General features: G+C 37.7%; 1 protein-coding gene across 1 annotated transcript; it reads left to right on the top strand.

Annotated features, from left to right (window-relative positions):
• The first annotated feature begins 2,236 nt into the window (after positions 1–2,236).
• ZNF622 (zinc finger protein 622) lies at positions 2,237–25,668 on the top strand. The gene is made up of 6 exons (XM_043978589.1): positions 2,237–3,134; positions 4,962–5,201; positions 5,435–5,597; positions 9,722–9,834; positions 19,489–19,632; positions 24,952–25,668. Exons 1-6 carry the CDS (start codon positions 2,519–2,521, stop codon positions 25,077–25,079), a joined length of 1,404 nt encoding a protein of 467 aa, XP_043834524.1. The 5' UTR covers positions 2,237–2,518; the 3' UTR covers positions 25,080–25,668.
• The last annotated feature ends 631 nt before the right edge of the window (positions 25,669–26,299 follow it).

Genomic DNA, 26,299 nt, shown 5'->3' with positions numbered 1-26,299 from the left:
TAGAGCTTTTAAGATGTGCAGAGCCCTTTATGTAATCCTGTAAGGTAGGTAATATTATTTTTCCAATTTTACAGACATAGAAACTAAAGCTAAAAGGCCAAGAAACTTGCTCATGGTCATCCAGCTAGTATTTGAGGCACGATTCAAAATCAGGTCTTCCTGACTCCAAATTGAAAGCTCTATCCATTATGCCACCTAGCTGCTACCAAGCATTTTATTAAATATCTATCATGTGCCAGGCACTGTGACTAGGACTACAAAGACAAATTTTTTTAAAAATTGAACAGCCCTTGTACTCGAGCTAACATTCTATTGGAGAAAATACAAAATAAACATTAAAGTCAAAATATATACAAAGTGTTGGTGTGGCATAGGGTGGACACTAAATCAAGTGCTTCCTGTTTGGAAGGCAGCATTGAACTGAGCTTTGATGGAAGAGATTCTAAGCAGCAAAGGTTAAGAGAGAATGCATTCTAGGTGTGGGGAGATGGGGTAGAGCCCGTGTATTGATCCTATTATAATAATAGCTAGCATTTATATAGTGCTTTTGGGGTTAGAAAACATATTATGTGTAATCTCATTTGATCCCTCAAACCCTGCAAAAGAGGTGCTATTATTAGCCTCATTTTACAATGTGGAAACTGAGATAAAGAGAGGTTACATTATCTGTCTGTAGTCACACAGCTACTCAACAATCATTAAGTGTTTTCTGGGTGCCAGACACTAGGAAAAGATGGTTATTGTTCAATCGGGTTTTCAGCCCTTTCCGAATTTTTTGTGACCCCTTGTGGGGTTTTCTTGGCAGAGATACTGGAGTTGTCTGCCCTTTCCTTCTCCAGCTCATTTTACAGATGAGGAAACCGAAGCAAACAGGGTTAAGTGACTTGCCCAGGGTCACATAGTTAAGTATCTGAGGCTTGAGCCTTTCAGACTCCCTGCCCAGCACTGCATGCACTGCGCCACCTAGCTGCCCCAAGCTATATTAAATGCTGGCTATTAATACTATTGTTATTATTTCAGGTACATGCACGATATTTTTCTACCACTATGTTTGGACTCCCTGAAAAAGAAAAGTCAAGGCTGCTTTGCTGTAAGCAGTGAAATCGAATCTCAAAATTTTGATGGCAGCAGCTTGAGATGAAAAGCGCTGGACCTCAAGTCATAAAGTTGATGCTCTGCCATTTGCCAGACCCCACCCCCCCCATCCCCATCCCCATGAAAATGGGAATAATGATACTTAGACTACACATATCACTTGGCTGTTGTAAGTAAAGTGCTTTGGAAACCATAAAGCAATGTGGAAGGTGCCGACCTGCATGGATAGAGGAAGTTTTCTCATCTAAACTAATGAAATCACAAGTCTGCTCAGGAACCAAACCCCAATAATGCTTTAAATATTTAATAAGACATTTTCCTCAGAACAATTCTGTTACACAAATAGCATCATACTTATTTTTCAGACGAGGAGAATGAGACGTGGAAAGTCGAAGTGATTTTCCCAGGCTCGAGAAGCAAAGAAACGCAACTTTTGGGGTCTAAAAGTGGTGTCACTAGAGGTTGATGGACTCGATACGCGGAATGAAACAGTTCTGGACACGTTCAATTGTAGGAATTTGTCTTGCTTGACTATGCAACACCTGCTGCGATGGTTTGGTATCACTTCTATTTTTTTTTTTTCATCAGTGTGTAGGGAGTAGATAGAAAATAAATGCCAATTGAAACAAAATACAACAAAACAAACTAAAACAATACGTCTAATAGCCGGTATCCGCTCGCAGCGTCGTTTCAGTCCCTTTTTTTTTTTTTTTTGTTTATTTTTGTGGGGCAGTGGGGGTTAAGTGACTTGCCCAGGGTCACACAGCTAGTGTCAAGTGTATGAGGCTGCATTTGAATTCAGGTACTCCTGAATCCAGGGCCGGTGCTTAATCCACTGCGCCACCTAGCTGCCCGTTTCAGTCCCATTTCGCAGCTTTCGGCGCTTGTCCGCCAGCACGGCGGCCGAAGTTAGATGGTTTGCTTCTTCCTCATCAAGCCCAAGCCCAAATACCACCCTGATTGTGCAAGCACTGTTGGGCAGAGGTTTGGAGGCTCTCCGAGCCTTTTACAACCTCAGAGCCTCAGTCAGTGCCTGCGTCAGTTCCGCGGTGACGCTGTATTACTCATCATAGGCGGAGAACCCAGGTGGGGAAAGAAGGGGGAAGAGGACAGTGAAAGACTGATAAGCAGAGGGAACCGCCCGGGCCGATCTCGGATTCCCAGGCACACGCAGAGAACTGAGCAACCGCCACTGATTGCCACCGAAACCACCCAATCCGCTACACTCTGGGCTTGACTACTTCCGCCTTGAAGCAGGACGTCCGGACCCAATTCCAATGACTTCCGGCGGAAGCAGGAAGTTTCAACCTCAGGCCTGTGGTGAGTTCGGCTGGCCGGATCCCCGGGCATAGCGCGGTGAGGTGAGCGGTTGGGCCGGAGCGGGCGGATCCACGGCACCAGAGCCCTTGGAGCCGGCCTCGCCATGGCGTCGTATACGTGCATCACCTGTCGGGTGGCGTTCAAGGACGCGGACATTCAGCGCGCCCACTACAAGAGCGACTGGCACCGCTACAACCTGAAGCGGAAGGTGGCCGACATGGCCCCGGTGACCGCGGAGAACTTTCAGGAGCGGGTCTTGGCGCAGCGGGCCGTGGCCGAGGAGGAGAGCAAAGGCACCGCCACCTACTGCACCGTCTGCAGCAAGAAATTCGCCACCTTCAATGCGTACGAGAACCACCTCAAGTCCCGCAGGCACTTGGACCTGGAAAAGAAGGCGGTCCAGGCCGTCAACAGGAAAGTCGAGATGTTGAACGAGAAGAACCTGGAGAAGGGGCTGGCCCCCGACGGCCTGGACAAGGATGCCATGAACTCGGCCATCCAGCAGGCCATCAAAGCCCAGCCGTCCATGTCCCCTCGGAAAGTAGCCCCGGTGCCCGGCGTGTCTCGGGGTGGGGTGGAGGCTGCCGGTGGATCCCAGCCCCAGGACAGGGACCCCGCCGAGAAGGCTCCCCGACTGCAGTGGTTTGAACAGCAGGCAAAGAAGCTAGCCAAGCAGCAGGGAGGGAGTGAGGAGGAAGACGAGGACATGGAAGGAGATGGTAACGAGCCTTTTAAAAGACTTAGAGCCTTTCTCCTTGGGTTTAATTTGTAGAATTCAGAGTTTTGTGATGGTAACAACAATTTCATTGGGGGGTGGGGTAGAGGACTGAAAAAACAAGGAGTACTTAACCTAGAGTCTATAAACTTGTTTCTTAAAGAATATTTTGATAACTTCGTATATAATTGATTTCCCTTCTAATTCTATGTAGCTTGTTTTATGCATTTTAGGACAGTATTATGACAAAGGGCACATGGGCTTCACCAGACTGCCAGGGTTTGGTACAAGACGTTTGCTCAAGTATGGAGAAGCTGAGCTTGTGTGGCCCATAGCATTGGGATGACCATTTTGGGGGGGATTTAGATGGTGCAATGGATAGATAGATCACCTGGCCTAGATCAGGAAGACCTGAGTTTCAATTTGATCAGACACTTAGTAGCTGTGTGACTCTGGGCAAGTCACTTAACCCTATTTGCCTCAGTTCCACATTTGTTACAAGTTTGATATGAGCCCAGGCGACTTTATTGTCAGTGACATGTACCAAAGAAATAACGTTCTTTTTAAGAAAATCAATGAGTTTAGGTATTCAAAATTGTTTTTTTTTCTGCAAATATGATTAGTCTAAATGGAATTTGAGCCTTCTACTGTAGCCTTACTAACTTTATAAGCTAACATTCTGGTGTATGGTGGGGAGAAGGGTGGATTGTAAAGTTTGTAATGAAATTATGTGAAATACTATAAAAGTGAAAGCTTTTTCATGGGTTGACATTTGTATAATACTAATTATTGGGGTTTTCCCAGGTCACACAGCAAGTGTCTGAGGCCGGATTTTAACTTAGGTCCTCTTGAATCCTGGGCTGGTGCTTTATCCACTGCCATCTAGCTGCCCCAGTACTAATTGTTTTTAAACAGTACCTTTCTTTTAATGGTCTGCTATGGCAAGTCCTCAGTTATGCAAAGGAAGTCATAGTCTGAATTAGTAAATTGATCAAGAATAAATTAATAAAAGTGAATTAATGGTAAGTGTCCTTAAGTTTACAACATAGATAACTTCTCTGTGAGATCCTGTTATTTCTCATTTATTTATTTATTTAAAGTTTTAAGTTCAGAACTCTATCTCTCTCTCATTCCCTTCTTCCCTACTCTCCCTCCTCCCCAAGGTTGCAAGCAACCAGTATAGGTTATATATGGGGGGCAGCTAGGTGGCGCAGTGGATAAAGCACCTGCCCTGGATTCAGGAGGACCTGAGTTCAAATGAAGCCTCAGACACTTGACACTTGCTAGCTGAGTGACCCTGGGCAGGTCACTTAACCCCATTGCCCTGCCCCCCCCCCCCAAAGGCTGCTCAGACCCCAAGGGGACTGCTTCAGTCCAGTGGGGTTATATATGCGCAATTATGTAAAACATTACCATATAGTCAAATCCTATTATTTCTCATACATATCATATTATACATACTGGTATCATACAACTAGTAAATGAGATAAAATATAACTCTTTATAAGGGAAATTGCCTCAGTGAATGTATACTTTACAAAGGACTATACTGTATGTATACTATACAAAGGACCATGCTTTCATCTGTTTGGGGAAGGGAATGAACTATGTATGATCTCTTAGGTAAATCTTTGGGGAGTTACCTGAGACACATAGAAGTTTGCTCAAGGCTACATAGATAAGGTCAGAGATGGGTGTTAGAACATAGTCCTACCTCACTGTTTGAAAAACATATATTGTGTTAAATTGCTTTTGTGAATAGTAGAGATAATAGCTGTGGCTTCCATTATTGTGTTTCTAAAACTGTCTTTGTTTTTATTCTGCCTTGAAGACTGGGAAGATATTGATTCAGATGAAGAGATGGACTCTGAAGGTGCTGAGGATCAAGATGAGGCTGATGCAGTTATAGAAAACCCACCTCCTGGGGCCATTCCTGTAACAGACTGTTTGTTTTGTTCTCATCACTCGAGCTCACTCATGAAGAATGTGGCTCACATGACAAAATTTCATAGCTTTTTCATCCCTGATATAGAATACCTTTCTGATCTTAGGGGACTGATTAAATATTTAGGTAAGTCCAATCATTTTTCCTGAACAAGAAAACATCCTGGCTGTGGGGATGGATGGTGGGGAATTAAGATGTTCTATTTTCACATGCATCAGACTTACTCTTGTTTCACATAGATTTTTAATTCTCTATCACTAATCTTCTTTTTTCTTATATTTGAGGCTTGTGGTTAAATATCAAAACTTTTGTCCCCAAAGGTCCTTTTTACTTTTTCTCCCAAACTTTTTTATTTCTAGGGGAGAAAGTTGGTGTAGGGAAGATTTGTTTGTGGTGCAATGAGAAAGGGAAATCCTTCTACTCTACTGAAGCTGTGCAGGCTCACATGAATGACAAAAGCCATTGTAAACTCTTCACAGAGGGAGATGCTGCTCTGGAATTTGCAGACTTCTATGATTTTAGGTACGAAGAGGCTTCCCTGGAAGTCCATGATCTTATGTGGGATTATCAGGCTTTTTGAAATTAAACTAAACATATATTTTTTGAGGGTCTTATGTGTGTGGGGCACTCTGTCTGAGGGAGATAGAAAGAAAAATAAAATGTTTCTTACCCTCTATAATCTTAAAACTTTGTTAGAAAAATAAAATGTGTACACAAATATAACACCAGAAAAAAAATAAGAAAGAGAATCCATCAATTCTTGGCAGCTCAATGCAGTTTAGATAAGTTCTAATTGTTAGGAAGTTTTTCCTACCATCGGGCCTGAATGTGCCTTTTCGTGACTTTTATCCAGCAAAACATCTTAGAAAAATGCTTCCAGGTGGGAAAATTAGATTTGAAAATTTAAATAGAAAACAGTTGGTACTTAGCAGTCCTTTATGGAGTTTAAAGGGACAGGGTTGGGGAAATTTCTTACCCAAACCAGAAGATCGGTAGATTGAGGTTCAGCTTATCCCTTTGTGGTTGCCATTTGTAAGGGGCTAAAATTCTAGCTAGTCTGTCTAAAATATCTAATGAGTGGTTGCCAATAAATTATAAGCTTTAGCAAGTGTTTAGACTTTTAAGCATTTATTAAGGAGAATAAGAATTTGGTGAAGAGAGAGAAAGAAGCCTAGATTCAGCTGTCTGTCTCAGGAAGCCCAAATTTCTGCTCCACTCTCCATGAGAGTCCTGACAAGAGAGCCAGCCTCGCCCCTTCTTCCTCCCCTAAGCCTCCTGTGAAACTGGGAACATCCCGTCCACATGCACACACAGCTCCAAGTTAATTGGCTGGTAGCTTCGATAGACAGTACCCACGAGCAAACATCACTTCCTGATGCCAAAGAAAAGCTGCATGGCTTGCCCTCTGATGCCTTCTCATGGTGGAGCTTTCCTACAGTAACTCTCCAGCAGGTGGCATCACTCCAATCGTTACAGATGAGGAAGGGTTATAATAAATAGGCTGTGTTAAGTTGGAAGAGTATATGTGGCAGTAATCAGTCTCAGTGTTCCACCTGGAATTTTCATCTAGTTTGAGTTGCTGAAATATTTTATAGTCAGGTCCTCTTCCTGATGTATATAGTGAAGGTCGAGCAAGATGAGGAGGGTAGAGTGAAATGCAGTTTGGGGGTATGTAGAAAAAACTGATAAAGGGACCATTTCTTTTATTATACTATCAAAACCTTTGTGGATTGAGTTCTAACACTCTGAAATTCATTTAAACTTTGCCATATACAAAAATGTTTAATCTTTAGCTTCATCAAGCAAATCTTTTTTTTTTTTTTTTGTATGGGGCAATGAGGGTTAAGTGACCTTCCTAGGGCCACATGGCTAGGAAGTGTCAGAGGCAGGATTTGAACTCGGGTCTTCCTGAATCCAGGGCTGGTGCTTTATACACTGTGCCACCTAGCTGCCCCCATCAACAAATCTTAAAGATTTGGAGCATATCTCCCAATAGAACTACTTAAAAATTATTGATGTCTTTTGTTTTTATGTTAGTTCATCTTTTCCACTTCTCCCTCCCTCCCTCCTAACCCATTGAAACCTTTTTAAAAGAAAAACAAGTAATCAAACCGAAAAGACATGGCATCCTTATGTGAGATTTAGGGGGCTACCAACCTGTTGAGAAAGATATTGCAGGGGAGCTCAGCCATGAGGAGAAAGCATGTGACTTGGAAACCATGTGACTTTAGCATCCAGAAGTTACCACCTGTTAGTTGTGTCAATCAAAGTTACCAACCAATTAGCTTGGAGCTCTATGTGTGGGTATGTAAGTGGGTAGACAGCCCTGTTTCCTGTTTCACAAGAGGTTCTGGGAGAAGCTGAGGAGGGAGCAGCTTCTTGGTTCCTGACCTTGGCTTGGCGGGGTGGATGCTGGGGTTTCTTAGATATAGTTAGATGAAGTTTGATTTTTACCTCTCTCTCCTCACCAACTTCTGAGGCACTTTAATAAATACTTAAAAGTCTAAACTCTTGCTAAAGCATCTAATTTAAGGCGACCACTCATTAGATTTTAGACATCGTAGCCAGAATTTTAGCCCCTTACACTTATCAAATAACTTATGCAACATTCCATATACCTAGTACTTGTCTTTTTTATCTAGAGGAAGGAAGTATGTTTTATCATTTGTTCTGTTGTTGTTGTTGTTTTGCTTTGGTTTTTTTTTTTTTTTTTTGGTAATGAGGGTTAAGTGACTTGCCCAAGGTCACACAGCTAGTAAGTGTTAAGTGTCTGAGGCCAGATTTGAACTCAGGTTCTCCTGACTCTAGGGCTGGTGCTCTATCCACTGTGCCACCTAGCTGCCCCTATCATTTGTTCTTGTAGATGAAGGTTGGGCATTACAGTTAATCAGAGGAAAGTTTCCTTTTATTATTGTTTCTGTTTATGATATTGCAGTGTATATTCTAGTTCTGTATACTTCATTTCAGATCATTTCATATGTATCTTAACTGTTTCCTATGACTTTATAATATTCATCATTTTTATGCCACATTTTTAATCTGTTATATTTATATACCACAGTTTCATTCATTCCCCACTGGATAGACACTTAACTTGTTTTGTTTTGCTACTACAAATAAGACAGTTGCTTTTTCAAAGGTAATTTGAGATGGTCATAAAAGGCTTGAATTATAAAAGTTATTTGTATAAAGAAAGTCACTTGTTTGGTCAAGGAGGTTTCTGACCTCTCACTGGAATCTTGAAAAGAAGGATTTGGGTTACAGAGAAGGGAGGTACTGCCCTGGAGTCAGAGGAATCAGATTCAGAATCCCCCTTTGATGCTAACTGCACATCTGGCCATGGATAAATCACTTAACTTCTCTGAACTCAATTTCTTCATCTGAAAAATGAGGGATTTGGACGCAGTGGCTTATGAAGTCCCATCCAGTTCAGGTTTATGATCCTTTAAACCAGTGAACAAAGTTATAAAGCTTCCTGTTGTCCTTTTCTCTTATACTTTTGAATTGGCTGTACGTGGAATTAGGGGATGGCTTTTGGAGTAGGTCAGGGTTAGTGGTGATATTGAGCCTAACTGTCTGTATAAGCTACACTTTGGCTGCCCCTGAAAAATTGAAAATATTTCTTCTGAATATCATGTGATTTGTATCCTACTGTTTATTCAATTTCCATACACTAAAAGCTCTTGCTTTGGGAAGGAGGGGTATGAGGTCTTTGATAACGTCATCTATTAATATCTAAATACTAACATGATTCCAGCAAACGATTTCCTCAAATTCACTCCGGCATATGCTGCATAGCCAATAAAAAACTAAAGTAGCTAAAAAGAGCAAAATATGAGTTCTTATGGAAGGTAGTGGCAGTCTGGCCCTTGTTTTGTTTTAAAGTATTTTTCTTCTTCTGTTCATCCCCAACCTCCTGCCTCTCCCCTTTTCCTCCAGGTTTCTGTGGTTGTAACTAGAGACTTGGTGCTGACATGCTCTTTTCTGACTGTAGTGGATCATTGGATCTGACTAGAGGGGGTCATGGAATCATGGATTTAAAGCTGAAAGGGACCTTAGTGGTCATTCCCTTCAACCTCTTTATTTTACAGATAAAAAACCAGGTGCCAAGCATTTAAGTGATTTTCTCAAGGTCACATAGATTGTAAGTGATATAGTAGGGGCAGGATTTGAACCCAAGACCTCTGACTTCTTATCAAGGACTTATTCCACTGTACCATGCTGCCACTATAATCATAACAAAAATGAGAATAGAGACTAGATTTATGAATTTGTTTTTATAGAGAACTCCCAGAAAAGGAAATGCTTTCTCTGCAACTTAAGTCTTAGAATTCCTGAGAGGACTGAGAGGTTATGTGGCTTTCCAGTGTGTCAGAGGCAGTGCTTAAACTCATATCTTGGTTTTCAGGCCAGCTTTCTATCCATTTTACCATACTGCTTCTCATGCTAGCAAGTTGGATTTCCCCTCTTATCTATCCCCATCATTCCCCCCCCCCCCCAAATCCATTCCCAAACCAACAAAATTGTGTGATTGCCCTTGGAGAAATTTGTACTTTTGCTATTTTCCATGAAAAAGGACTAGACTAAATTGTGGGACTTCTAAAAATCCAAACTTTTCCTAAAAGATGTTTTTTAATCTTTTATAGGAGTAGCTATCCAGATCACAAGGAAGGTGAGGACGCTGAAGTGTCTGAGGAGTTACCTTCAGAAAAGAATTTAGAATATGATGATGAAACCATGGAGCTGATTCTGCCATCAGGTAAATGCATATTTTTAAAATATTGTAATGTCAGATTGAGGATCTAACAGACACTACACTGTAGGTTTTCTTTTCTGTTCAGGAAAAAACCTCCACCATGTCTATAAATGTCGCTTAAATTTTGTTAACTTCTATAGCCTGTACCTCAATTTCCTGGCTCATTTTAAAAGAAAATGCTCACATTTCTTTTATTTCTTCCTGTTTCATGATGGGGATCTTTTAATTAATATCTGTTCTCTTTGTTCATTATTTTCTGCCCTGTCCTTTCTATTTATCTCAGCTGCCTTCTTGTTTCTAGAACTGATTATTACACATAATTTCCCTTCCCTCACTCTCCAGTCCTGCTGTTTCTCTTAGTATACTCCCTCCCCCATCTTCATGCCTCTTCACTCATAATTCCCATACCTGAAGTGCCCTCTTACTTCACCTTTGCCCCACAGAATCCTTTGTTTCCTTTGAAACCCAGCTTAAGTGCCACCTTTTACAGAAAGCTTTTCCTGATTCCCTGCTACTAGTGCCCTTCCCACTAAAATTAACTTGTATTTAGTTTGTTTTATCCTTCAGTATAATGTAGATTCTTTGAGGTCAGAGACTTTTTGCTTCTAGTCTTTGTAACCCTGGAACATGACACAGTGCCTGGAATAAACACACAAACATGCATACATATGGGTATATGTACATATGCATAAAAGAATTGGTTGATTTGGAATGTGCTTGTTAAATTCAGAGGGATTATGCCTTGTTGATTGTTTCTTCAACTTTTATAACAGTGCTCTGAACAATATGCTCTTTTGTATAGTATGCCTAGGTGGCACCGTGGATGGAGTGCTGGGCCTGAAGTCAAATTCCAGAGTTCAAATCTGGCCTCAGATATATCCTAGCTGTGTCACTTTGGGCAAGTCACTTAACCCTTTTTGCCTCAGTTCCTTCTCAGTAAAATGAGCTGGAGAAGGAAATGGCAAACTACTTCAGTATCTTTGCCAAGAAAAACCCCAAATGGGATCACAAAGAGTCAGATGTGACTGAAATGACAGAATAATTACAGTGCATTTTTTGGAATGGAAGTGAGCATTCTAGTGTTTTTTGTTTAAATTTTAACAAATGAATTTTATAGGCTATTTAAGGCAGATGGCTATACCATTTAGACCATTGGTTTTTTTTTAAATAACTATATTTTGAAAAATCACCCATTTTTTCTTTATTAACCATTAAATCTAATATCTAAAATCATCTTATGTACAAAGTAAGAATGCTGGTTCACATTGGGAATACAGAGGTGTATTAAGATGTTTGGGGTTTGCTTTAGACCGTTGATATATTTTTGGGGGCTGCATATTTCTTTTGTTTCCTGGAGATACATCTGATTTGTAAGTATTTTTACTGTTTCTAGGAAAACTTGCATCTTAAAATGTCTTTGAAAGATAAGATCTTAGATCAGGCCTTCTGTTCTAGAAATAGAGGATTGTTCTGTTGATATATAAAGAAAAAATTTATGCTCTTTCTCTCTGAGAGAAAATCAGAAGATAACTATGGGATTAATTTATCTATTGTTAGTATGGTGATGAGTATGAGTTTATTTCAAGCAGAATTTAAAATAGGAAAATTGTTCCAGTCCTATTAGAAACTGATCTTAAAATAGCTTAGACAATGAAAAACCCAATTGTAGAAATAACTTGTCCCTTGAAATTTGTCCTTAGGGGTTTTTTTTGGACACCTATTGATAGACTTAATGCCTTTACTAATTTAATACCTTACACAATATATTATCAAATAAATATAATAATGTGAGGCATTGTGTTGCAGAGAGTCTTGGGCTGAAAAGGAATAGTAGTCTGTCTTAGAAACAGGGTCTGCTATTTGCCATCTGTGTGACTGAGATAAGCCATTCACAGTGATCTTATGAACTAAAACAATTGCATTTAGTATTTTAGAGTGAAGATCATTGACTATACTGACGATATATTAGATGTGTTTTTTTTTAAAATTGGCATTGAATCCTAGACTTCACACAGAAAAGAAGCTTATTGACCTTTTAGTCCCAACACTCGTTTTACAGATGAAGTAGCTGAGGCCTAGAGAGGTTCAGTGACTTGCCCAAGGTTACCCAAGGATTAAGCAGCAGGGCCTGAATTTAAACCTATCTCCTTTGAGTCCAGTTCCAACACTTTTCATTGTATGTTCCTCCTCCATCTCATTAAATCAAACAGGTTTATCTCCACATTTTTAAAAAGTATATTTGACCAAAAAAAAAGGATAAGTAAGTAACATATCTTCTGCTAAGAATAACTATGATAACTTTGCCCCTCAGATAAACTTGTTGGCCCATCGTCTGTTGATCTATCACAGGCCATTCAGGTCTATGTTGTTCTTCAGTATTTAGGGATCAAATTTATGTCTGGGTGGGAATGAAGAAAATGAATGCAAAAGGATTTTTAAAGTGTGTACTTTGTGTAAAGCACTGTGTTAAACAGTCATCTAAACAACACATTCTTTTTTCTCTTAAAACCTTTGTAAACAATATGCATAACCAAGCAAAACAAATTCCTGTTGGCCGTGTCCAAAAAATATGTGTCTCGATCTGTACAGAGTGCATCAGTTCCCTTTCTGGAGGCAGTAGTCATTTCATCATTAATCTTTTTAATGAGAGCTGATTAAAGAGCTCTTAAGTTTTAAAGTTGTCTTTTCATTGTTATCATATAAATTGTTCTCTTGGTTCTGTTCACTCTTCATCAGTTCATAAATGTTTTTGCAAATCTCTCGGAAATCATCCCCTTTATCATTTACTTTCTTTCATATACCATAGTTTGTTCAGTCATTCTTCAGTTGTTGGTTCCCCTTGAGTTTCCAGTTCTTTGCCATTACAGTAAGTGCTGCCATAAATATTTTTGTACATTTGGGACCTTTTCCTCTTTCTTTCGTCTCTTTTAGGCACAGGCCTGGTAAATGTATTGCTATTTAGTAACTCTTTTTTAGTAACAGTTTAGGAACTTTTGGGGCATAGTTCAAAATTACTTTCCAGAATGGCTTGACCAGTTTATGATTTTATCAACAGTGCATTAATACACCTGTTTTTCTACACTCTCCAGTATATCATTTTTATTTTTTCTCAACTTTTTCAATCCTAATGGGTATGTGGTTGAACCTCAAGAGTTGCTTTAATTTGCATTTCTCAAATAATTAGTGATTTGAAGCATTTTTCTATATGGCTATTTTCAGCTTGGAATTCTTCCCTTGAGAACTTCCTGTTATCCCTTTGATCATTTATCATTTGGGGAATGGTTCTTATAAATTTAAATCAATTCCCTCTAGATCTTGAAAATGAGACCTTTATCAGAGAAACTTGGAAAGATTTAAGGAGCTTACAATCTAATGGAGACAGTATGGAAAGATCCCATGGTCCTTGTGGTGCAATACCAAAAATATATCATAATGTAGCTTTTTAAATATCGTTTCAACTGGTAAAAATCATATTAGTTTCTAATTTGATTCTAATGTTCTCCTAGTGTCAAGGACATTAATGGTAAGAAATTCCTTTTCTTTATCTTCACTACCAACAGAAATGTTTGCCAGCAGAGGGTGACAGTTCTGTCTTATTTAATATAGCTTCCAGTGTAGGTTTGTTCCGTTCTAACAGACATTCGAGGACTTGTATTTGTAGTATGGGCATTTGTTGTCTGTTAGCTCATAAAGGATATTGAGCTTCTATATGTAATTCTAGCCATCTGATCTTGACTTTAACTGTTTTGTAGATGCTAAATTTTTTGAATCTTCATTGAGATTGTTGCAGTTTCCATCATTTCATCATATAATCATCATTGATCAATAAAGCCAGGCTTCCTAAAATCACCTTTCTGTAATTTCTGGTGGAAATGGCCTAATCTTGAATCAAATTTGCATTACTTGGTTTCTTTGTGAATTCTTGGTTGAGTTCATTTGAATCTTACTTATAGAGTGCTTTTAGATTCCTCTCTTGGAACTCACTCGTTTCATAAACACTGCATGGAAATAAACCACCTTTGGTTATGTTTGACAAACCCATTTGCATATACCTTTTGTCAGGTTTTATTATTTTTTGTTTATTTCATGAACACTCATATTTTGTCTACTTTAATGGTCACCCCATGGAAGGCCTTTGAATTCCACTTTTGGAGTTTTGTCAATTCATAAATTCCATTTGGAAGTAAACTACTTTAGATTATGTTTGACCGTTTTACTGGTGTATGCTTATTGTCATCCTTTATTATTTACTTGGTAAAGTAATTTATTCAACTTTCATTATTTAAAATTCATGGTAAGAAAATTCTGTAAAACTCACAAGTCAGTAATTTACAGTGGGAGTAATTTACAATCTGAGACCGCTGCTGGCTGGCTTGAAGCAGTGTGGTTTTACCAACTATCTTGCCTTCACTATAGTGTGAAGACTTTAAGATCTTTTTAAAAACTGATGTCAGGCACTTAAAGTATGAGGGATGACTATTATATTCCACTGGTTCTTCATCTTGTATTATTGCTTTGCTTTATATGTAGAATTCATTATTCAAGTAATTACTAACTGGTGATTGGGTATATAAATGGATATGACAGTGGGCCATTTGGTTGCTGTGTTGTGACCTAAAGATTACACAAATGAAGTTGACTTTTAACATTCAGGTACTCAGTATTAAAATGGATCTCTTTGAATGAATTAACTAGTTTTTTTTATATATTCAGAGTGTCATAAACTTTGCAAAGTGCAGGCTGATATGGGAAGGGGTTTGTAGTAACACAAACGGCCTTGTTGATTTGGGTAGTCTAGGAGTCCCTGATCTCATTTGACCTACCTGCAGCAGTATTGAAAACCAGTAGTAGGTCTTCTTTCCTTAGCTAAAAATCTTCCTGCATTCCCAATAATGTAATATTGTCACTGGTGTAGGATATCCAGTAGATGGCACTGTGTCTCTTCACTTTTAGAGGTTGGTCTATAAAATCCTATCTCTTAAACCCAAAAGTTTTGTGGATTTTTTGTTTTTTGTTTTTGCATTGATCATCCTTTTTGGCAAGGCAAGTTGATAATAGAGCATATGCTGTAATGAGTTAAGGTTATTTATTGACCAGGTAGATGAAATTACTAACAGACTCAAAATATCAATGGTTTCATTTTTATGAACATCATAATATACAAATATTTTCCAATTCATGCAGTAAACACTAGTGAAATGTCTGCTCTTAGTAAGTACTGAGAGAGGTGGGAAGATAAATAAGACATGGTCCTTACCCACAAAAAGCTTCTAGGCTGGTAAGGGAGATAAGAAAGGTTCTGAAATGGATTAGCATTATAATTAGGGTCACAATTTATGTAGATATTTTGTTTAGGAAGTAGTTACTAGTGATCAAAGGTTGTCCACAACCTCTTTGTCAAGGACATGTGTTTATGCACATATACTTATATACATATATTTTTCCCCCAGAAAATGGTTCTTTATTTTCCATTTCCCCATGTATGAATCAAATTAATTATGGAACTTAAAGGTGTTTTTGTGGTGTTTTCTTTTTTTTTAAGTAATAAACATTTTTATTTATAGTTTTGGGTTCTGATTTTTATCCCTCCTTCTTTCCCTCCCCTCTCTTCTCCCTGAGGTGGCAAGCAATCAAATATAGGTTATACATGTGTGATTATATAAAACATTAGTTATTTTGTATAAGAAAATTTGAATAAAAGAAAAACAATGAAAGAGTGAAAAATAGCATGCTTCAGTCTGTGTTCCATCAATATCAGTTTTCTTTGGAGGTGGATAGTATGTTTCATCAATAGTCCTTTGGGATTGTCTCAGATCATTATATTACTGAGAATAGTCAAGTCATTGACAGTTCATCAAACAATGGTCTCTTGGTTCTGCTAACTTTACTATGCATCAGTTCATACAGGTCATTCCAGGCCTTTCTGAAATCATCCTGCTTGTCCTTTCTTAGAGCACAATGATATTCCATCACCATCCTATACCAACAGTTTGTTTACCAATTCCCCTAATTGATGGACATTTCTTTGATTTCTAATTCTAAGCCACCACAAAAAAAGTGGTACGATAAATATTTTTGTACAAATAGGCTTTTTTCTCTTGGGGAATATCTTTGGGATATAAACATACCAGTTGTATTGCTGGATCAAAGGCTAAACACGGCCCTTTGGGCATAGTTCCAAATTGCTCACCAGAATAGTTGGATCTTTTCACAACTCCATCAACAGTGTATTAGCATACCAGCTTTCCCACATCCCTTCCAACATCCAATATTTTCCTTTTTTGTTATATTTGCTACTCTGATAGGTGTGAGTTAATACCTCAGAGTTGTTTTAATTTGCATTTCTCTGATCAGTAGTGATCCTAGAACATTTGGAAAAGATGATTTTTAAAAAGATTTGGAAATTAACTGATTCAGAGTGAGTTAAGCAAAACCAGAACAATTTATATCATAATATCAATATAAAAATGAACAATTTTGAGGACTTTTTGTTTGTTCGTTTTTTTGTTTTTGCATGGCAATGAGAGTTAAGTGACTTGCTGGGGGTCACACAGCTAGTTAAGTGTCAAGTGTCTGAGACCAGATTTGAACTCAGGTCCTCCTGAATCCAGGGCTGGTGCGTTATCCACTACGCCACCTAGCTGCCCCTAGGACTTTTATAAATCGATGAAGAATGAAGTGAACAGAATCCAGAGAACAGTTTCTACAATAATAAGCACCGTAAAAGCAAACAGCTTTGATAGCTCTAAGAATAATGATCAGTACAAGGACTATTTATGATTCCATTGGACTGATGATGAAACTTATGCTACCCATTGTAGAGAGATGATAGATTTAGGATACAGAATAAGATATGAATGCTTATAGACAGCCATTGAGGGAATTTGTTTTGCTTTGAGTATGTCTATTTATTACAAGTAATTTGTTTTTCCTTTCTTTTTTTTCCAATGGTGTAGGAGAAAGATTGCCGATTGTTTTTTTTTTTTAATAGAGAGTTAAGAGGAGTGATAAATATGTGAAATGTTACATGTTCTTTCAGATGAGGTCACTCTATAACTGCTTAATTTTGTTATAAGAGACTTCTCTCAAAATGGGAGTAATCTCTCACTTGTTTGTAATGTAAAAATAAATCACATCAATAAAACTTTATAAAAAGATGCAGATGTGAGGAGTTCATTCCAGTAGTGAACATGAACCTATGCAAAGGCACAGATGAGAGAATCAGTATGTATGGAGAATGATTACTAGGCTAATCTGAAAGGGAATATTATGAAATAAATCTAGAAAGGTAAACAGGAGCCATTTTTTATAGCGCTTTAAATACTAGCCTTAGGAGTTTGTATGTTATATTAGAAGCAATAGTGTATTAGTAAAAAATTTTTAGTAGGAGAGTAAGGTGATCAAATCTGTGATTTAGGAATATCAATTTGGAAGTGATGTCTATGGATGGCAGGAGAATGATGAGGATTTTGTCAGTGGAGAGAAAGGGATGGATCTGAGAGATGTGGTGGGGCTATAATCAACAGCTGATTGGCTAAAGGTGTGAAGGAAAGAGTTAAGAAAGACTAAGGATGTGTGACCAGAAGAAATCATCAAAATAATATATTTTGATCAGGCTCCGAAAGTTGTGCCATTTGCTTTTTGAACATTATACCTTTGACAGGTTAGGTATTGAGTCTTTAGAGAGCCCAGCCAAATAGCAATAGTAAAGGACTGGATGGGCATGAAATCTGGTTCTGTTTCTTTCTTCATAGTCACATCGAAAATTTCTAGCCCATAAGAGTGAGAAAGGTATTTTAAGACATCGGTGCAGAGTAATGGAAGCCTTTTTGTGAAGTTTTTTAAAAATGTAAATATATTTTAATAAATTACTTTCAAATACTAAGTCAGAATATTGATTGGAATAGAACTATATTGATTTACTATACTAATGATTCACTGTTTAACAATCTGTGGATAATCACCTGAGCAAACTTAGTATATCCTGACAGAATATCAGATGTGAAAAACCACAGCATACAGGCCTGGGATTTCCTGCTAGAGCCTTCTTCAGGCTTTATTTCATATCAGTCAATTATATCTTAGAATCTTGCTTTGTTGCTATTTAACCCTTTTGGCTGTACCAGTGAAATACACTTCCCTCCTTATTGTCTTCAAAAGACTAGATGTCTGCTTTGTGTTGGGATTAAGAGTTTAGGGATGAGATTTTTAAAAAAAAGTATCTCAGTTTAACATTTAATTGAGCTTCTGTCTTCAAGCCACTATATTGTGTGCTCAAAGGGCTAGTATTTTGAATATTGCTATCTATTAAGCACCTACCGTGTGCCAAATATGAACTAATTCTTGCCTTCGAGGAGCTTATAATGTAGTCCAGCTACATGATTTTGATCACAGGAATAATCAACATATACTTGCCTGTATTTCTGTGGTAAGCAAGTACTTTTTTCCTATTTTCTCCCACTGTACACAGTTACTTTAAATTGATCTATTAAATGTTTTGTTATATTTCTTAAAAATTGTTTTAACATGATTTTTTCAATGAATATCCATATTTTAGATTCAGTAGACTAAGTACATTATGTGAACGAATGGTATAAGCACTGCCCTTATTCCTTAGATTTCTTAATTATAATTTTTTCTACTTGGCCTATCAGACTAATGATGATTACCTGCACATATTTAGGACTTTTTTTTTTTTTTGGTTTGCAGTTCTAGAGCTAGGAGGGGTATAAGAGGTCATGTAGCCCAGCCTCCTCATTTTATAGATGAGGAAATTTAGACCCAGGCTGGGTAAGTAACTTGCTTAAGGTCACATTGAAAGTAAGCTTCATATTAGTAGGATTTGAACCCGTCTTCTAACTTCAGTCAGTAGGTGGTTCTTCTCACCATTCCCCCTGACTGCCTCAACTATACTTGCCTTATGGTTGTCACTTTGTTTACTCGATGACCTCTTCAAGTGTTTGAATAATTATAGACTAGATCAGGAATTTGTCTTGGAAAATAGATTTTTGGAAATGTGATAGATTCACAGTTTGAATAGATTGTTTTTATTTATTTTTTAAGGACTACAATGTATAATGAAAGTGACAACTCATACTACTCTGTCATCTTCCTTTATTTTAATTCAGTATTAGTTTCCATTATTTAGGAAGGGATAGAGAAAATGAAAGAGGAAAAAGCAGAGGAGTTGCTTTTCCATTTTTGACACTGTAGCCTTAGTAGCTGAATGTTTTCTTTATGTTTCTTTTTCCATCTTTAAAATAAGGCAGTAATCTACCTGGCCCCTTCTTATTGCCTTGGGATTTCATTAGGTTTAATTGGTTAGTGGCTATGGGACTTTTTGGGAATAGATGGAATATACATTACCAGCTGCTGTTTTTCTCATTTATTCAGTGGCTTCTGGTACTAGGTTGTGGGTATATATGTTTACTGTTATTTACCAAAAAATTATCTATTCTTTGACTTTCTAAGATCCTACTTTTATTTTGCATACTCATATCTCTTGTTCAGTATGTAGAACTCCTCCATTTATCCCCCATATAGGCTTTAAAGGCTGCTTTGTCTAGGCTTTGCTTTATGACTTTGTGTGTAGTGCTCCAAGAGACTGTTTTGTTGTCTCCATCTCTGGGATTATAAAGTGTTCTTCTTAACCAACAGGTGCCAGAGTTGGTCATCGTTCCTTGATGAGGTACTACAAACAACGGTTTGGTTTGTCAAGAGCTGTTACAACTGTCAAAAATCAGAAAGCAGTGGGCAGGGTGCTCCAGCAATACAGAGCCCTGGGATGGACTGGGAGCACAGGTATGTGTATTGAAGACTGAAATACTTGGCAAGGACTTTTATTTCTGGAAAGGGTCATTGATCAATTCTTTTCATGATATGATGGTGGAATTTCCCTAGGGAAAATTTATCTTCCCAGCATCAACAGCATCCATTTTAGGCCAGGTATATTAAAGGCCAGCAAAGAATGTTTTATTTTCGGGAAATATTCAGCCTCAGACCTGGCAGGATTAAAGACAGGAAGAAGGCTTGGCTCCAGCCTTTCATAGAGGTTTTTTGGTATCAGACGTAGAAAATTCTTTTCTATGTGTAACCAAATGTTTAATATATTTCAATGCAATATATTACTTTATACCCTGTAGAGACTATTATTAGTTGTCCTCTATAGACATAACTGTAACTTTAATCCTAGCTAGCTGTCACTTTTGCATGGAGAACAGGCAAGAAACTGCAGTTCTTAGTATAACACATCATGCATTGAAGAAATATCTTAAACCATATAGTTGAGTGAGTGTAAATATTTGATATGAGTGGCCTTGCCTTTATATTCATATTACTCAACATACAGGTTGTGATAGAGACAACTTTATTCAGCACAGTGGAGGTAAAATTAGTTTTGTTTATAGATGAATCTCAGTTACAGAGGTCCCTTACTTCGTTTCTTGGCAGTAACAAACTGAATAACAGCTACTGAATTTTAAAACTGTGGTGCCTGTCCTCGGAGTAGAGAGGCTTTAATTCAGAAAGTCTGGTAGAAGGGCCTCCAACTTGGTTTCCATCTGTGAAATTGATTCAGATTGAAACACAGAGTAAGGCAGTTTTAGCAGTCAGCACATTCTTTTCTATAGATAGAGAAATGACCATAGAAAAGAGCAACAGAGAAGAGGTCAGAGGACATGGGTTAAGTCCCATCTTTGCCATTTACACTGAAACTCTCTGAACCTTAAGTTTCTTCATTTATAAAATGGGGATGACTGATTATAACACCAGTTTGCTAAGGTTGCTGTGAGGATCTGTGATATAATGTACTTACAACATTTTATAAATCATAAAGCTACCATAGTATTATTAATTAATCTTATAATTCAGAAATATATGATTGATTTCTTGCAAGATGACTTACTAAGCATCCCTTTCCAACTTTAAAACAGAAAGTAATATATTAAATAAAAGAACAAAAACAAAGCAAATGGCGGAAAGGGAAGAACTGGTCCCAGGGAAAATTGGACTGGGATGTGGGGTAGTGGAGAGCTGAAATAATTGAATAAACAACCAAAAGCAGTTCCTAGTGCATGCAATGAATCTATATTGATTTTGGGGGGTGGGGGGGTGGGGAATGGGGCAATGAGGGTTAAGTGACTGGCCTAGGGTCATACAGCTAGTACGCGTCAAGTGCCTACATCCGCATTTTAACTTGGGTACTCCTGAATTCAGGGCCGATGCTTTATCCACTGCGCCTCCTAACTGCCCCCTGTTGTTGTTTTTTAAAAGCAATGATAGGACCCCCAAAATACTGTAGCATCAAGAAGAGCCCCAGAAATCATGAAACAGATGTTCCATCATGCTTTAGAAGAGCAAAATAAAGACTTACTAGAGGAAATAACAAAGGAAATTAAGAATTCCTTTAAAAGAGTTGGATAATTGAGAACAAGTAGAAAATCTCTCTAAAATAGTAGACTTTGAAAAATGATTGATCTCAGTGTAATCTCAGAATAAAACCAAAAGGCAGTAAGATTGAAAGAACACCTGAGATCTCCTCAAAACCAGAGCAACTTACCTTGACATGTTTTCTAGGAAAACATGATATGTGTGTGTGTGTGTGTGTGTGTGTGTGTGTGTGTGTGTGTGTATATATATTTAACAGCATTGCTAATAGTAACCCTCAGGTCCAACTCACTCAGAAAGATTGTGGTAACACTCGGGAAGTCTAGTAAACAACCAGGCTTGCAAGTATCCAGGAGGAGGCCCTAAATCTTCTAAGTTTATTCCTTGTCTGTGAGTAATGAAAGAAAGGAGTGGAATATGAGAATCCAGAATAAAAGTGAAATTGGCTTACTCGTCATACTTGAACAAATCCTGTAAAACTGAGCTTTAACCATCAATGAAAGAAATGGATTTTCAGCAAAGAGAAAACATGTTCATCATCCCACTAAATAAACTAAATGTTTGGCAAGTAATTCATCAATCAAAAGAAATGTTTAAAAAGTTAAACAAGGTCATTTAACATGAAAAAGCCAAGGAGCTAAATCAGTGTTTACATTGATTTATATTGACTTATAGAACAACATGAGTGTTTATGAGGGAAGCTTTCAATGGGAGCTCAGACAAAAGTATACTAGATGAGGAATTAGAGGAAAGGATTAAATGATCACTTCTTGGAATGAAGGGAGGATATGGGGCATCCAGAGTCATTCTCATCTCTGGTCTTCATAAAGGAGGAGAAGGTGGTTTCCTTTTAGCTATCCAAATTTGCCTGTAGATCTTTGAGGACATTTTGTGCCATCCCTTAAAAGGGAAATCCCTCGAGGTTGAAAAGAGTCAGGAAGAGGAAAGAATGAGGACCCCGAAGATTTTCTAGTTCAGTCCCCAAAATTTGAGAATTGGAAGACTGAGATCCAGAAAGGTAGATTCTCTGCTTCCAGGGGTTGCAGCAGGATTCTTCTCTAGTGCCCTGATTCTGGATTTTTTTCAAATTGATGGAAAAGGGTTATATTAAAGCCATTAAGCATCACTACTTAGAAAGCCTTAATTTTTTGTTATAATATACTCATAGAGTATAGAATTGTGGAGTTGGGAGGGACCTCCTCTGTGAATTTCTAATTTGTTAGCTTTACTGAATGGAATAATGATTCTTTTTGTTTGTTTCTTTGTTTTGTGCCCTACATAGCATGTATATTTGGTGTAGCATATTCATGTCTGGGGATCACTTTGATTAATGTATAAAGTGCTTGCTAACTGCCATTTTAGCAACAGATTGAAATTTGCTTTACTGCTTCCCTTTTAACTCTAATTTTCTGACAAAGATCACTATCCTAAATTTATTGTGCCATGGCTTTCTTAGAGATATCTCAAATGATGGGACTAACAACATACATACATACATACATACATAGTTTAAAGCACCAAGGTAAACTTTAAAGTGCTTAGAACTGCTTTCTACTCAGTGGAAGTGCACAAATACCTTTTAAACTTTGGGGGGGGGGCAGCGCGAGGTGCAGTGAGGATTAAGTGACTTGCTGTAAAGAATTAATTGTTATTTGAGGTTTTTATGTTTCTTACAGCACAATAGTATTCCATTAAATTCATATAACACAACTTGTTCAGCCATTCCCCAATTGATGTGCAACCCCTCAATTTCCAATTCCTTGCCACCGCAAAAAGAACAACCATAAATATTTTTGTACATGTGAGTCCTTTTCCCTTTTTTATGATCTCTTTGGGAAAAAAGACCTAATAGTGGTATTTCTGGGTCAAAGGGTATACAAAGCTTTATAGCCCTTTGGGCATAGTTCCAAACTGCTCTCCAGAATGGTTGGATCAGTTCACAGCTCCACCAACAATGCATTAGTGTTCCAATTTTTCCACAGCTTCACCAACATTCATTATTTTCCTCTTTTGTCATATTAGCCAATCTTATAGGTGTCAGGTAGTACCTCGGAGTTGTTTTAATTTGCATTTCTCATAGTGATTTAGAGCATTTTGTTCATATGGCAATAGATAGCCTTGACTTCCTCATCAGAAAACTGCCTGTTCATATCATATCCTTTGACCATTTCTCAATTGGGGAATGACTTGGATTCTTATAAATTTGATTTAGTTCTCGATATATTTTAGAAATGAGGCCTTTATCAGAAGTACTGGCTGTAGAAATTGTTTCCCAATTTTCTGTCTTTCTTCTAATTTTGGATGCAATGCTTCTGTTTGTACAAAAACTTTTTAATTTAATGTAATCAAAATCATCCATTTTGCATTTTATAATATACTCTATCTCTTGTTTGGTCAAAAACTGTTCTCCTTTCCATAAATCTGAGAGGTAAACTATTCCTTCCTCTCCTAATTTACCTATGGCATCACATTTTATGTCTAAATCATGTACCCATTTTGACTTTATTTTAGTATAAGGTGTAAGATGTTGGTCTGTACCTAGTTTCTGCCATACTCTCTTCCAGTTTTCCCAACAGTTTTTGTCAAATACTGAGTTCCTATGCCAGAAGCTTGAGTCTTTGGGTTTATCAGACAGTAAATCACTAAAATCATTTACTACTGTGTCTCCTGTGTGTAACCTATTCCATTGATCCTCCACTCTATTTCTTAGCCAGTACCAGATAGTTTTGATGACTGCTGCTTTGTAGTAGAGCTTCAGATTTGGTACAGCTAACCCACCTTCCTGTGCATTTTTTTTTTCATTATTTCCCTTGATATTCTTGACCTTTTGTTTTTCCAGGTGAATGTTGTTGTTATTTTTTCTAGCTCTATAAAATAATTTTTAGGTAGTCTGATTGGTATGACACTGAATAAGTAAATTAATTTAGGTAGAATTGTCATTTTTATTATATTAGCTTGGCCTATCCATGAGCAATTGATATTTTCCCAGTTATTTAGATCTCATTTGATTTGTGTGAAAAGTGTTTTGTAATTGTGTTCAAAGAGTTCCTGGGTTTGTCTTGGCAAGTAGACTCCCAAGTATTTTATATTGTCTACTGTTACTTTAAATGGAATTTCTCTTTCTATCTCTTGCTGCTGGACTTTGTTGGTCATATATAGAAATGCTCATGATTTATGTGGATTTATTTTATATCCTGATACTTTGCTAAAGTTAATTGTTTCAAGTAATTTTTTTAGTTGATTCACAAGGATTCTCTAAGTATATACCTTCATATTATCTGCAAAGAGTGATAGTTTTGTTTCCTCTTTGCCTATTCTAATTCCTTTAATCCCTTAAAAAAATTATTCGACTGATTTACCTGCTTTGTAGAATTAGTTATCTTTAGCTATTGAGTAAGAATTTCAAGCAGATGAGAAGGCTAAGTGGAGAGTAACCTTTTGATTGCTTGGAAAGCTCTGGACAATTAAAATTAGTTTTAAAATATCAGTTTCTGTACATGCAGTTTTCCTCTCCTGCTGGTCCTCATAAGTTAAAAAGCTACTTGTTTATAGCAAAGATTGATTTCATGTCCTCCTCATGGGGAATTATTCTTTTTGCCAGGTACTTTGTGTGCCTTCTTTGCATCCTTAAATGTACAACTGCTTTTATAAGCACCATAAGAACTGGATTTTCCACAAAACTTTCTCTTTGTAACTGGAAATAATTATTCTTTGCCTTGTGTTTCTTATCCACAGGAGCCACTCTTCTGCGGGAGCGTGACATGCAGTATGTTCAGAGGATGAAATCAAAATGGATGCTAAAGACAGGAATGAGCAACAATTCGACAAAACAGATGCATTATAGGGCTCAAGTGAGGTTCTAAGTGACCTTTTGGGAATGTTAGAGGTAGGGTTCAGTGCAATCTCATTGCTTCAGAAGTTCCTGATTTGTCTTGGATCTTGATGTCTGATAGTGTGATAAAACCTCCTCAACTGCTATTGCACTATTCCCCCCATCACTTTTATCTATCATAATTCTGAAAATCATTCAGTTTTCAACTGTCATCTCTGTCAAATTCTAAATTTTAAAGGTTTTATATGTACAGAATGAAATGTACTGGAGTCATCACTGTGCTCAATAACATGTTTTAGTTTGTCAGTTGGGCTTAAGCTTTTAGATAACTTTATGTATCAAAGCAGTATATCCAATGAAAGAAATGATTGAGAGACTTTCAAGATGACTTGTCAAATCCAATCTTAGTCTAACTTCTACAACAACAGTTTTTCACATCATGGTGTGGCGGAATTATCTATGGACCATCTATGGCAGTTTTGAGACTTAATGATTTCTATGAAGAGAATTGGACTTTTCACCTCTCCATAAAGTTTGTATGACTATCTCTGCTGGTGCTGAGATAAAACTGCACTGTATCAATTCATTAAACCAGAGCATCCTCCAGGAGGTATTTCAAACTTTTTTGCTTACAGAGTTTTCATTTCTATAGCTCATCTCGGAACAGGTGACAACACTAAGAAAGAACCCAAAGCTTTTTGAACATTGGAAGCTAATGACTTCTTTTCTCAAACCTTCTCTAGTGCAGCATGTACTGTGTGGAAAGTACATGTAGCACTTCTAATTTTTATTCTAGAAAGAAATCTTCATTCCCGAAAATAGGTGTGGTTGTCTTTGACTAAAATCTTAATTCAGGCAATTCATGGAATGTAGAAAATGCCAAATTGAATCACACAGATCAGTGCTAAAGCCTGCCCAAGGGGTACCAAGATATATTTTATGGAGAACATAGTAGCCTCCCAAGAGTTAAAAATCAGAAAGTTAAGTATGTGCTCCACCCTCTTCTATTTTCGTTATTACTCCATCTTGATTGCTATTCATGTTTATATTGACATTCTTCCTAAGTCTGTTTTTATCCTGTTCCACTCTTGTGGAGGGCAGGGCCCTAAGTGTATAACCCTCTATCAATTAGTACTGCCTTCTTAAAAATGAATGGGGGGTGGGGCGGCTAGGTGGCGCAGTGGATAAAGCACCAGCCCTGGCTTCAGGAGTACCTGAGTTCAAGTCCAACCTCAGACACTTGACACTTAA

This window comes from Dromiciops gliroides, chromosome 1 (assembly GCF_019393635.1).
Source record: "Dromiciops gliroides isolate mDroGli1 chromosome 1, mDroGli1.pri, whole genome shotgun sequence".
NCBI classification, from domain to species: Eukaryota; Metazoa; Chordata; class Mammalia; order Microbiotheria; family Microbiotheriidae; genus Dromiciops; species Dromiciops gliroides.
This window is presented reverse-complemented; position numbering and strand designations above follow the sequence as displayed.